General features: G+C 29.3%; 1 protein-coding gene across 1 annotated transcript; it reads right to left on the reverse strand.

Moving 5' to 3' along the window:
• Window positions 1–528: 528 nt before the first annotated feature.
• Window positions 529–964, reverse strand: LOC115230754. The gene is made up of 2 exons (XM_029800890.1): window positions 880–964; window positions 529–671 (listed from the first exon to the last, which is right to left on the reverse strand). The coding sequence occupies exons 1-2, from the start codon at window positions 944–946 to the stop codon at window positions 529–531; spliced, it is 210 nt and encodes a 69-aa protein (XP_029656750.1). The 5' UTR covers window positions 947–964.
• Between the last annotated feature and the right edge of the window lie 14,308 nt (window positions 965–15,272).

Consider the following 15,272-nt stretch of genomic DNA (forward strand, 5'->3'; position numbering starts at 1 on the left):
TCGTGTAGAAGTTTACCCTCCTGACGTAATAACACATACCGGACAAGTATAAATGAATATTTTATTACAGCAATACGGAACCAAAGACTACAGAATGTCAAGATTTGTAAACAGAACTAAATTAGTTTATTACTATTAAATATAATTGCCAAGGTAAATAAAAATCCAGCCTCTGAAATGATATCACAAGTCCCTACAATTTATTGTCAGAGTCGAGTTGTCAGCTGTGATGGAGGCGGTGGGTCTTTAGGCCATCCGAGGATCTTCATTAACCTTGTTTATATTTTTAAATAATGTCTACTTAAGGATTCTGGTAAGGAATGTGTTTGTGGGTATTGTGGACTTCGTTATTATTATTCAACTAGCTCAACTAAAAACTAATTTTACTTAAATTAATTTTTCTGACTCTTTTTTTGTGTTTTTATTATTGTTAAGATAACGGGGATTTCATTAGTCGCTATTCCGTTGGAGGGTAACCATTGAAATGAGATTAAAGTAATCATAAAATTATGATTAATTAAATTTAAATTAATCATTTATTATTAAATGAGATTGTATTAATCTTACTAAAGAATCAATGTCAGGACTTTCGGTATCATTTGAAATCACAAAGTCCCAATCTACACCTTCGTCCAATCCACACTCAGATTCTGAATCATCGACACCAAAAAATATTTTTTAATTAATTTACCTGCGACAAAATTCCATCCACGAAGACGACGGGTGATTAAAGAAGCTTCAATACGGATTTTTTTAATTTTCATTTTACCAAAATATGTATCAAAAAACTCAATATCTGATTTCCTACGCGAATCGCAAATAACCCAAACAAAACAACAAGATTGTGGATCTATGGAAATGAGATTTTTTAAGTCAAACAGTTAAATAATTGTCGGGCAAAATATCCCGGGTCAGTCATTCTTTTATTTTCGCCCCAGCTGATCATAGCCTTTCTGTAGTTTTCTTTATACTCCGAACAAGTCAATAATTCTGAAAAATTAAGATTGTGAATCTATTTTAAAATGGTAAAAGTTTTTACTTTTGCATATTCTTTTTTTAATGGGCCAGATAATCTCATTATTGCAATTTTTGTTGGAAATCTAAATTTTAAGTTTATTTTTGTTTACCTTTGCTCTAACAATGATGCAATGTAGTCCTTTCCAGATTTTCTTTTTCCACTTAAAATTATTATCAGTTTAACATGGTCCATTTTTATTTTTTAAAAGTGACTAGTAACACATTTAAAATTAAATTCAACAAATTAAATAAAATTTAATATTATAAAATTCAATAAAAATGGTTCAGAAAATAATTTGTTAACGAGATAATTCGCTGGTTCCTTCAAACAGTCCATCACTAATCACAAAAAGAGGCCTAATAAGATGACTACTTTAGATCTGGACACAACGTCCACAAATACTTATTTGACCATAAACCTGCAATCATTTTATTCTGAACTCATAACTTTTTAAAAGTAGAAAAAATTATACTGATGTTCTTGATATCAAAACATTTATCTCTTTGGAATGTTTTGCATTCAGGGAACTTATGTGCGGAACTTAATCAAAAGGATTTAAAAATGAATGGGAAAATCTCCAGAAACACACTGGAACATAGGTCTGATCGTAGAATACAAATACGGTTATCAAATATACCTCACTCGACAAACGCATTTACCAAGAATGGAAATTCACCTACGAGATGACGAGATTCTATAATATATGGACATTAAATGGTTGATAAAAATAATTCCACCTAAATCTAAATTTCGAAAACTCCAGATCGTTTAAAAATAGGACGTACTTTTTTTGCATTCTAATAATTATGTTCAAGAATGGGAATATTCGTCTCCAAGACCCGTGTTTCGTTATTTTTGTCACTTCCAGCAACAGATAAACACCTGTTGTTTTTCTAGATCTCTTACGAGTTTAAGTTTTCTGTACATTGGATTAAGTCTTCTAACGTTTAGGGTGCCAATGGGCTGCCGGATACCAAGCTTGAGAAAGACATTTGTGCAAGAGAATATTTTTACTGTTCGACTAATCTTACCTTTACAAAAAAATTTTAATATTTTTTTAATTAATTTTAAATTAATAGTTTTTATTTGAATTTTGGAAATTTCTAAGGAAACAAATCGCGATTGGTTTACTTATTATTATAATAAAAAAACTATTGTAAATAAATCTATAATTGAAAACTTGTTTATTCAAAATTATTTATGAATGATAGAATGGAAACTGAGAATAAATCAAATTTATTCAATCATATGAAACAAATGGAAAAAGACAACATTGTAGAACAACAAGATCTTATTTCAGAACAAAAAAACCAATTAAATATTTTACAAAATGTCCGACAAAAATACTTTTTTAAAGGTTTATATTTATTTAGAAAATTTAAGAAATTATTACCCAGGAAGATTTAAGCCATAGTGATGACTCGTCTGGAGTCAAAAAATCGGAAATTATTGCAGATAATTCTAACGTAGAAAACAAAATAGACGACATTGCAGTGGGTAAAAACTAACATGATTCAATTCTTAAGGCTCGTCAAAAACATTCGAAGAGATGATTGAACAAGAACTGAAAGTTATTTATTAAAATTTTAAATAATAAAGAAAGAACAAAATAAACAAGAACAATTTCCGAAAACCAAAAAATATCCATTTCTAAAAAAAGGCGAAGGTCTCAAACGATTTGAGGGAAAAAAGAGCTCTCCCATCAAAATTAAAAAACCTTCGTCTAAAAGTGATTACTCAACATGTTCTTCTAATAATTTTACCGAATCCAAAAATGAAATCTCGAGTATTAACGGTTGATATAATAAATTTCTAAATTTGTTTTCAGAAACTGATAAAGATGAAATACAAAAGGTAAATATTATATTTTTAATATAAGGATCTAAAAGAATTTGAAGCAATGGAAGATATATTGGATAGTGTATCATTCGTATCATTGACTCCATCCGTAGCTTCAAAAATTCATAAAATGACTCAAGACAGAGTTATTTGTATCTAATTTGATTTTTTTAGATTTCTAGAGAAATATCAGTCAAAAATTACAATAGTTCGAACTACAGTGATCACAAAAAGGCAGTTTCAATAAAGAACGAAGAGCCATCAAGCGATTGCAACAGTTTTGAAAGCCAAAGTGATCAGGATACTACGCTGACTGATATGAGAAAAATTCAGAAGCCAAAATCTTCTTCCGCTATTGTGAAACGTTTTTTTCCACAAATTGACGACGACGAAAAATCTATAAAACATCGGCATGATAAGCCTGAATCCAAAAAAATAGTTGCAAACGATACGAAATTAATCGAACAAATGGAACTGCTGGAAACCGAGCAGCAAAAACTAAATAAGACAAATGACGAACTTCAATCAATTAAAAGAAGTAAACAGCAAGTTTGTGGAACAAATTATTTATTTAACAGGAGCTGAGTCGTTTAAAACGGGAAATCGCAATGTTTGAAAAAGAGAGAGACGCAGAGTTGCTTCGATTAAAAAATTACAAAGAAACTGAAATGAATAAAATCAAGTAATCACAAAATCATATTATTTCAAATAGAAAGGAAAGAAAACAATTTGATTCTTGGATTAAAACACAGCGAGATACCCCAATTAGATCAGAACGTCAAAAAATTGAAGACCTTGAACACCAAGTATTTAATTAAATTAAGATTTAAAAGATTGAAGAAAATCAAAACATTTATAAAACGAAAGAAAAAAGATGGAATTTTAGCTTGATAAGACTAAAAGACAGAATTGATTTTCTAGAGCAACAAAATGACGAACTGAAACAGGAAATAAAAATTTGTGAAAGATTTCGCTATCAAAAAGGTAAATTTTTTACTTTATTTTTAGACGATTTAACACAAGAAAAGAATATAATTAAGCAAACAGAATTATGTGACAAAGCAAATAAATTCATTGATCACACTTCCAACCACCTTCAAACGAAATCTAACGCTATCACTTTTTCTAACGGAACTAAAAAAATTATCAAAGCCGATGGGAGCTCATATTCAATTCATTATTTTAATGGCGATGAAAAGCACAAATTTAAAGACAAACAAGTGGTTAGTATCACAATATATATATTCTGAAGGTTTATTATTACTCCGAAACAGGATCAATTCAAATTACTTTGCCAAGTGGTGTGGAGATAACCTCATTTGCAAAGTAATGCCTCGCTATACATATGTTCAAAGTGGACAAGTAGAACGGAGATGGAAAGATGGAGGAACAGACATATTATTTCCTGATAGAAGCTCGAAATTTATATACAAAGACAGAAAACAGATAATGATACAAAATGATGATACTTTTATTCGGGATCTCTCTGGGGGTACAAGAATTGTTCATTTTCCTAGCGGCCGTACTGAAATTAACTGTGATAATGTAAAAGTAAGTTATTTTAAATATTAATAATAAATAGAAGAGAATCGATCCCGATGGTAAAATAAAAATTATTAAACCAGAAAAATACGCTGAAAAATCTGAAATTTCAAAATAAAATGTTTAAACTGATCTACTTTTGTTCTTAAATGAGATTTTTCAAATTTTTTAGTTTATCTAAAATACAAGACTAACTTATTATATTTCTATGCATTGATAGCTGTTAACCATTTTCATCAAAAAATAAACCCAATCTAAATTGGCTGTTATAATTAAAAAACGTAGAAAGACATTGAATAGAATGCCAATATTTAAAAATTTGGTTCACGATAAAATCAAGATTCAAAAAATATTATTTATGGTCTATAATAAATTTAGAAATATGTCGAAGAGTCATAATTATATATTTCATATTTTAAAAAACGTAGGAAGACATTGAATAGAATAGCAATATTTCAAAATTTTAAAAATAATTAAATAATCCAGACAATTAATATTACGTATCTTATCCTTAGTATTGGCCTTGGGAACAAGCAAACAAGAAAAAAACTCATTCAAAAAAGTTTTTCTTTGAAGAGTGAAGTGTATTCGTTAAGAGCTCCAAACGAAACCCTTGTAAAATTAAAAATAAAATTGAAAAAAAATTTTAATATTAAATAATTTTTAAAGAAATTCAGGAAATAAATTATTAATTGAAGGATAGATAAAATGATATTCTTTGAGATTTTGTTGATGAACGTAGCGAACATAATCTTCAAGGCACATCCTTTAACGTCAATAGACACGAAAACCTGGCCAAACCACGAACATGTTCCATATTCGAATTAATTTGGACAAAATTTAAATAATCTTCAGCACTCATCATCGATATCTATTGTTTACAAATATAATTATTACTTTATAGGGAGTATTCATTTCTTCTGGACCAAATGTAATCAGATAAGAAATTATTTTAGCATTTTCAACATCAATCCCATCAAAATCCACTTTAATTACTGTTTCCTCGACGATTTGATTTGTAATCAAACTTAATAACTCCAAAAATACAAATAAAACCGAAAAAGATTGAATTCCTTCATTTTTGAACACGTGTTGATACTGAAATTCAAAATGAGCGAGTTTAAGATCAATTCTAATCGAGAAAAATCTATTTGAATTTTTTGCAATCCGAAAGATTGGATAGGACGAGAACACATGGTTATTTTCCAAATAAACAAGTCTACTAAGGAGGAAATAAAAAATTCAAGTCTAAAATAAAAAAAATATAATTTATACTGTTTGCTTATAATTTGCCCACATTTATACATTGAAAGTGTTCCTGAAATAGTTTCTTCAAAATAGTCCTCTAGTTGATTTATAAAACCTGATTTTTGAACGACTGAATCAATTTTTCCATTAAAACTAAAAAACAGTTCAGAACAAGTCAAAAACCTCGAATAATTAGACAATTTCATTCCCATAAATATAATTCTTACTTTACTGGCAAAAATTGACATTAAAATACTTATCTCCTCTTCAACGTGTAAATACAGTGTCTAAATAATGAATATTATAATACTTTATTAGCGGCTAGTATAATCGAGATAACCTCACTCGAAATATCATCTTTAAAACTTTCAATAGTCTAAAGATAAAATAATCCGAATTAAAATCTGACCTTATTTATAAGACAGTATAAATCATAAACAAAGTTTAGAGTGGCTATATGTAGATTCTGTAATTTAGAAGACCGAGGCGAAGAAACATCACCAATCATATCAATACACTTTAAAATAAATTAATATATAAACATATTTATCCATTTTAGAACGAATGAAATTAATATTTTTGGATATTACGTTTTCTGCAATGAGCTTAGACAACCTGGTCGACCCCAAATACTCATTTTTGCAATCTCTTATTTGTCTATATTTAATTTATTTTATAAATATAAAATCAGCAAAAAAGCAAAAATTACTTTTTTAATTCCCCAAAAATGCTGTTGATATCATCAGTAGTATAACATGAACCAAAACGTTTGTCAATAAACGTAGTATTTATAAGATTATTCAATTTTTTAAATTTTCTTGATAAATATGACCCCTCTACTAATTTGAAAACACCAAAGACCGGTTCTTCCAACCTATAATGTTTTAAATATACAGAAAATACATCGATAATAAAAACGACTCCTTAAATTCATTTTCTTTAATAACTAATGAAAAACCAATTTCTTTTGTCGATTTCATTTTTGCCAAATTATTACAATTCATATGAATCAAAGTTTTTTCAACAAACTCAAATATGCATTTATGGATCATTGCATATTGTTTCTCAATGTAATCCTTTAAAAGTGGATCTTTTAAAATATTTAATAAAAAACGACCTTTAAAAGCCTTTTTTAAGATCAGAGACAAATCTACGCACAGTTTTTGTACAACTTTAAACTTGAGACTCAGATCATAAGATTGCAGGACCTCAACAGCCTGACAAATATTTTACGTAACATGAAACTTGAAAATATGTCAAAGAATCGCCTGAAATGCTCTCAAAGTATAAAATTAAGCATTTCTCAAGTAAATCAGCCTAAAAAATATTTTATTGACACAAAACAATTTTCCAGACAGTCAAGCTTCTTTGAATATTTTTTCAAATTCAATTAAACAATTATTCCGATTTACTTTACTATTAAAACAAATTAAAAACCTTTTTCTGGATTTTCAACTAAAAATGTTGTATTAGTTGAAAATTTTGTGAATAATTCTTGTATAAAAGAAGGCAGAACATGCCCCAGTTTGACCATCAGTGTTTTTATTCCGAAAAGAACCAAAGATTGGTCCTTTTTAATAGAAACTTAACTCAAACCTCTTTCAAAACCCCATTTGTAATGATATCAAGGGCACTTTGTATTATAAACTCGCGGGTATCAGATAAGTGTTGTTTTAGTTCAGAAACTAATAATATATTCTCCAATTTTATATCCTCCAAAAGCACATCTAAATCATTTTTCAATCAAAAAAACACAACCTGTTTTTGACAATTCGGAAACTGCGGATAAAAGAGAGGATGAATCTCCTGAACGAAATTGTGCGATGAACCCATCAATGATCACAATATTTGTAACCAGTGCATTAATTCTGCGTAAAATAGAGCAATATTCCTAAAATTTTTTAAATAGTACAACATGTGCTCGGGAAAGAACGAGGTTTGAATGGCTCAAAAGTCCATATAGATCATTACTTCTTTGGTAAGAACTAAAATGTCAGAATATAATAACTGAAAAAACGAAGATTTTAAAGTTTCGGAGCAATTTTTTAATGTTATCAACTCGTCTAAAAATATTTTTATATTTATTACCTTCAATGTTTTCAAGTTTTAGTGCGTGTGCTATTAATTCTGATTCGTTGTTTTGTATCTTTAATTTTATGACGGATTATTTACTTCTTTGTGAATTTCCTTGTCGATTATATTTATTGTGCTTGCCAGGTCTGACAAATAGATAGAAATTTTTCCCGATTTTATTGCTTCTTCGATAAATTGATCTTTGTCAAATTTTTCATCAGTTAAGTCATTTAAAATTTCTAGACTTTTATATATAACAAGATTTACTTTTTGCATTAAGACTCATTGAGAACGTCACAAGAATATTATTAAAAAATTCAAATAAATTATATTTTATTTTAAAATTATTTAAATCTTTAAGTATATTGCCTAAAAATTCATTTCAAACCTGCAAATCAAAATTTGATAAAACACCAGCGTTTTATGCCCCAATATCTCCGATGCCTTCGGTCATTTCTGTGTAACAATTAATTTTAACATCGCTATATAAAAACTATTACAGGTTTTAGACTTTCGAACCCGTAGAAAAATATATATTTTTAGATCGATTGTATTGTTTGCAAAATAAAAGATAAACGAATTTTCTATGATTCGATGGATTGTAAAAGACTAAATATTGGGAATAATTATAGAATTGTCACCGCAATTATTTTGAAATTGGTCGTTGAACTTCTTGAAGATTCTGAAGTGGCCAACTTGCAAGACCAGGAAAGAAGTAAATGACAGAAAACCTACACTTATCAGTGAAACTACAAGCAGATCATTATAACTGTGCATCAAATTTATCAGAAAAATAGAAATCAAACCCAATCAAAGTGATAATCAATTAGATAGGAGGATATCAAATGCTAGAAAAACATTTTCAGGATGTCAATGAGTTTAATGCGCAAAAGAAATAAATCAAAATAGCTTATTGTACATAATCAAGATTGAAAATCATTAAGACACTTTACTGAAGTTACATTTAAACTTAAATAATTTCGAAAAAAACGTTCCGAAAGCAGGTTTAATTCAATATTAATAAATTTTTAGATGCTTTATCGGCAAAAGTCTGTCAACTTGAGTCTATTTTAATACATTAGATCAGGGGTTCTCAAGTGCGATGTCATTTCAGAGTGCGATGTCTGCAAGTTTTCTTTTCCAATTAAAGTTAAGTCTGTTTTATTAATGGTTTAGACCAGGGGTTCTCAGGTGCGGCTCCGAAAATCTTTTTTTCGGCCCCGACTTCCAAACTTTAAAATAAATTTTGAATATAAAATTAATTTTATCACTTAAAAATTAGTCCTTAATATTTTAACCAGTGGAAAATAAGCATCAGTTATTAACGTTTTATAAAATTAGCTGAGGTCCTTACCCGTCAGCTAATCAAGTTCTTTACTTTTAAAATAATTTTTTTAAACATTGAAAGAATTTTTATATTATTCTTTTGCTGTCGACACAAGTAAAAATGTCTCTGATACCGAACAAATGGTCATATGAATTTGAGGAATTTTGCATCAACTCTATGGATCTATTGCTTCTTCTATATCAAAATTTAGACTTTGGAGAGATCAAATAATGCTCAAACATGAGCGAAAATGAAGCCAACGGTTCATTTGAAAAATATAGGGTTTTCGGATCAATATAATAATTTTTCGAACCAATATAATAATTTTTCGAACCAATATAATAATTTTTCGAACCAATATAATAATTTTTCGAATCAATATAATAATTTTTAAATTAAATAAAATTTAAATTTTATTGACCTGAATTTACTGTTAATGGATTCACATAATCAAAATGCTTCTGAATATTCAATCGAACCAGCGATGGTTCGCCGACAAATAATATCTAATGATGTGAGAGAAAGTATAATAAACAAATCTTTGGATGGATATTCAACCAAAGATATTGCTCAACTGTTCGACAAAAAATATCAAACCGTTAACAGTATTTTTAAAAAAATTTTTAAAACGGGGGGAAGTAATTCCATCTAAACGTGGTGGAGATAGAAGGTCTAAGCTAACAGACGAAATGAAACAAGAATTAGTTGAATATGTTGATGAAGATTGCACCAGATCTTTGAAGGATTTGAGCGAATGGATATTTTTCAAATTTAATTTGAAATTATCACTGAGCACCGTCGCCAAGGCTTTAAATTCTTTTCATTATACTCTTAAAAGAGTTACATTACCAGAAAGAAAAAACTCAGTTTCAACTATAGAAAGCAGAAGACAATATGCAACAGATTTCACAAATTTGGAAGCTTTGCATAATGATAAAGCTTTAATATTTTTGGATGAAGTTGACTTTAAGGTCGTTACAAGACCTTCTCGAGGAAGAAGTAAAGCTGGACATTCGGCATATTTATCAGTTTCGGCATCCCGCAGTCGAAACATATCGGTGGTAGCTGCAATAAATAAATATGGGATGTTATTCCATAAAATTCATGATAAGGCAGTTAACGGAGAAAATTTCAAAACCGTTTTACTAGAAATAAAAGCATTATGTTTATCGAAAGATATTACTAATCCTATTTTTATTATGGATAATGCGAGGATTCATCACTACCGTGGACTGGAAAATGATACTGAAGTATCAACTATAATCAGGAAATTTTTGCCACCATACTGTCCATTTTTAAATTCTATTGAAAATGTTTTTTCAATATGGAAAAACTTGGTAGTCCGTGGTGAAGCCAAGAATGAAATAATAATAATAATAATAATGGTCGATAATGATATATACATTTAATTTTAAAGAGAAAATCATAGGATGAATTGAATTTCTTTATCGCGAATAATTGGGAGTTCATCATTGTTAATATTCTCGCTGTCGTTTTCATCAAGGATATTCTTAATACGTGAGATTTTTGCCTCGAAGGTTTTAATGGACCTCATCATGAATGTCGAGGACATTAACGTTGTTCATTTTAATCAAATGCAGAAAATAATTTTTTGATTTTTTGGCGGAAAGGTTTTAAGGACCTCATCATGTAAGTCGAGGACATCGTAGTTGTTCATTTTAACCAAAATGCAGAAAATTTTTTTTAATTTTTTTTTGGGGGGAAAATTTTAAGGACCTCATCATGTAAGTCGAGGACATCGTAGTTGTTTATTTTAACCAAAATGCAGAAAATTTTTTTTTAATTTTTTTTTGGGGGGAAGGTTTTATGGACCTCATCATGTAAGTCGAGGACATCGTAGTTGTTCATTTTAACCAAAATGCAGAAAATTTTTTTTTACTTTTTTTTTGGGGGAAGGTTTTAAGGACCTCATCATGTAAGTCGAGGACATCGTATTGCCAATTTGAAGTTGGTGTGCACACACAGACAGACAGACAGACAGACACACACCATACCATTTTATTATTAAGATTAGTTAAAAATTAATGAAAGTTTCCAATTAATTTATTTTGCTTCTCCGAAAAGAATGGTTAATTATCGATTTGGCCCGACGTTAAAAAACTTGAGAAAGTTTTCATTAGATGATCTCGCTGTCTGCTAGACTGCGTACGCTGACAAGTTAGTTCCGATACATATATAGATTCAGTTGAACTTTAAATTAAGTTTATTCTGTAGATAAAGTTAGCTTTTCTGTTTCAAACAGAAAGCCAGTTATAACAGTCAAATTAAAGACAAAAAAGATTACAGAATGCTTTCTCTACGACAATTCCCAATTTAAATAATTTCAAATTCGGATGCCAACAGGTTATATAATCTGCATTTTCTCCGCTTTTGTAAATTTCAAATAACTCTACTAGATTATCACAATGTCGATGACAGCATCGTATTTCTCTTTTTGGAAAACCTTCTCAAAAATCTATATAGTTACCGCAGGAATCAGATCCAGATATTTAAAAAAAATTTACAAAATACAAAATATTTTTACAATAGTTATCTCTATTTTCTTTGACTTTGTAAATAACCTTTATCAAAAATTATGCTTGAAGTCTGAACATGTGAAAAGAACATGACATTTCAAAAGTGGAGCTACCAAAAATGATGTGACAATGGCTTCGTTGAAAATATGTCATTTTATTGCATCACACATGAAGCCGTATACTGATGGAGAATTATTCAAAAAGGCAATACAGATATTTGCCAATGAATGTTGTTCTACCACAATACAAGACGTTGCCAGAAAATTAACACTAAGCAATGATACTGTTACGAGAAAAATTCAATTAATATCAGAAAATATTAATTATCCAAAAACTCATTACGCATCAGCAGTGGCTGCACTTCGGATTGCAAGCGAGTTACCGGCTTGGAAAATATAAAAATATATAAAATATTTTTTGTGCGGCCCGCGAAGCTAATCTTAATTATCGATTTGGCCCTTGAGCTAAAAAGGTTGAGAACCCCTGGTTTAGATTGTATTGTCTACTTTGAGGAAATTTTGATAGTAAAATTTGCTGACAATTTTGTCCCAATACCAAAACAAAAGTAAATATTTTTGAGAATGTCCTACATTTTCATTGTTAATACACAATTTCTTTTTAGCATTGGTAGAGAGATTTTAGCTTAATGCCCAGAGCTTTCTCAAAAATCTATTTTCTGGAAAAGATTGCAGAGTCTAGAAACTTTAAATATTCATTATTTTTATTAATCTTAATATTAAATGGATCTTTTTTATTATAACAACCTGAATTGTTGTCTGTTACCAATTATAGTAGTATTGCCTTCACCTTCAATCTAAAACTGTAGGCATCTTCTGAGAACTTTAAGAGGTCCTACTTTATTGTAATGAGATTTCTATCAAAAACGTGGCTATATAAAGAAAAGGTCGGTTTCCCGTCATGCCGTCATTATTTATATTAATCAAATTAAAGAGTTCTTAAAATATTTGTGATTTTAAATTTTTTTTCATGAGATTGTGAATTACAGTTGTACTGACGATTTTATTAACATATATTAAGAAATCTGATTTTTCTATATTTTATAGCTAACTTTAAGATCATTATTGAAGAAGCATTAGTATCTATTTGAAACACGACTATTTAATCTTCTATATACGCAAAACAGTTAAAAATTGATATCAAAGAATATATGATTCTAAAAGTAGCTGATAGACTAGCATGAAATAATTATTTTCCTTTAAGAATAACTTTAGAAATGTTGATCCCGGAATTAAATATTAAACGAAAATAATTTTATAAAACCTACACTGAAATAATCGTCCACTTTAGGATCATAAATTCAATTAAAAAAATTATATTTAATGAAATTCTCGCTTTATTTTTTAAAATAATCTATGTTGACTGTCATTCTAATTTATCTGATATATTGTTCTATTTCTAATCTTAGAATATTTCCCATTAAAAATTTGCACAGTTTATAATTATGATTTGATATCTACACCTTTTTGGTATCAAATATCCGAAGTGCGATGTCAAACATCATTACTGTGGTTTCTAATATCCGAACTGAGATGTCATGAAAATTATGATTTCTGGCAGGCTTGGACTGATCAACTGACCTTCTATAAATCTATCTATGTGACCAAGCGCTCTTTTAATAGGATTAAAACAAAGATTTTTAATTTATTAACCAAAAAACCCAAAAATAAGTTAATAAATAATAAGCGTCCCTGGAATATATTCTCCAATTAAATATTCCTCAATAAACAACGAAAAGGCTTCCTTTACAGCCAAAATCGACTTCTTATCAGATGTTTTAGTTATGACACACAGTCGACGTTCAGTTAAACTATCCGGCAACATTTTATTGATCTAAAATAAAAAATCACAAAATACTTCTGCCGAAGCTTTAAATGGCACAGAATCACATTTCCGAAACAAAAACACACAATCAAACGGATTTCTCTCAATTCCATAACCAAACGAAGAAATCTAAATTAATCTAAACAGTCAATCGAAACATGGAAAGTCAACAAATCTGTTTGGTAAAGCCCACGCACGTGGTCAAAATCATGAAACAAATCCCTGGAAATAAAATCAGCAAATTTAGATCGAAATTCAACCGGAAAATAATTGCAAAATAAATTTACTTTCGAGGATCGGCAAATTTCTACACTCGCCACAATTTTGTAGAGTTCTCTTTTCTGTAATCTACTCAGAATGGCACGTGCCCGTTTGTAAGGAGGTGGTTCTTGGATTGACTGTTCATTTGGGTATAAAGATTGGGCATATTGGAGAAAGTATGGAGAGAATATTTCGTCAGTCATGGCTGATAGAGCGGCCATGTCGTCAAAGCACTCCAATATTGGTCGATATAAACTTTAAATGTTAGTTTAAAAAGAACCCATCGCAACAACGAAATTTGTAAATTTGACATATTTCAGTAAAAACATCAAAAAACCTAAAAAATTAATATTATTAAATTAAATAATATTTCCTAAATATATTTTTTAAATATTAAAAATAGTCAAACATTTGACTGATTGCTGTAACAGCAGGATGTTGGTACACAACTCGATGCATCAAAATCCTGTGATTAAAAACAGTAGCAATATCCACAAGTGACTAAAATATCTCAAAACACCCCACTTTATCTCTAAAACAAATCATCATCATATTCTTCTCAGGAACAGTCAATACACGTGCAGTAATAATCAGTCTAAGTGGGTTCACATTGAAAGGTAAATTTAGATGGAATGTATCACGTGCCAAATAATCCAATTTATCAACATCAATTCCGTTATTTTGGTTAGCGACAATCTTAATTAATCAATGGCATTTACCTGGTAGAGAAATTGCTTATTGGCTCTGATTTTTAAACTTTGGGAAGAGAAGGGGCATATTAGGAGTTTTATGAACTCAATGTCCTCAGAGACCAGCCCGTGTGTTAGTAATACTTGGCCAAGATTATTTTGTGAGATTAAATATTCGAACATTTTTATAGAATTATTTTCATGCTAATTTGATTATTTTCTTATTATATATATTAATAAATAATGTATTTTTAAATTATAAAAATACATTAAATTTTTTTCCTGTTGAGGTGATGAAACGTTCAAAGCAATGACTGTGGGGTCCATGGCCTATATTAGTCAGTAAAAATAACCCAAATCATGGCATAACCCAGCAATCTCTATACAGGTGACATCTGAGGGAGTAATATTCAGTTCAGGTTGTACATCCCGGAGATGTCGAATGAACTGTCCTGCCAAATAGCACACTCTTGACATAAATTAAAGGCAATCCCAACCCGATGCTGTGCTCGAATCTAGTGTGAGTGGCCGAGGGGAATACCAAGTGGCTGGGACCTAGTTGTTTAAGCCAGCGAAGTCTTTGAAACTCCGGTGTGTCCATTATGGCTACACATAGTGGGGAAAGCTCAATATGTCCATAAATGCAGTCTTGGAATACCTATTCTTTTTAATTATTTCTTTTTATTAGTTTTGATATAATTTTAATTAATAACAAAAAGCAAAACTAATAAAGACAGACTTTATTGTACATCAACAAACAATAAAATATTTTATTAGTAGCTCAGCTTTTTATCTTTTATATTAAATTTATATAATATTTTGATTAAAAAATATCTTGATGATTAAAAAACAAATTAACAGGTCAAATAAGTGACTTAAAAAGATAATCGAAATTT

Source organism: Octopus sinensis, unplaced genomic scaffold, assembly GCF_006345805.1.
Source record: "Octopus sinensis unplaced genomic scaffold, ASM634580v1 Contig16319, whole genome shotgun sequence".
Lineage (NCBI taxonomy): Eukaryota > Metazoa > Mollusca > Cephalopoda > Octopoda > Octopodidae > Octopus > Octopus sinensis.

Excerpts from the sequence above, each read along its gene's own strand:
- LOC115230754 (XM_029800890.1), bottom strand. The coding sequence starts at position 946 with ATGATCAGCTGGGGCGAAAATAAAAGAATGACTGACCCGGGATATTTT. Across the intron at positions 672-879 it reads TGCCCGACAATTATTTAACT|TTTTTGGTGTCGATGATTCA; the intron begins GTTTGACTTAAA and ends ATTAAAAAATAT.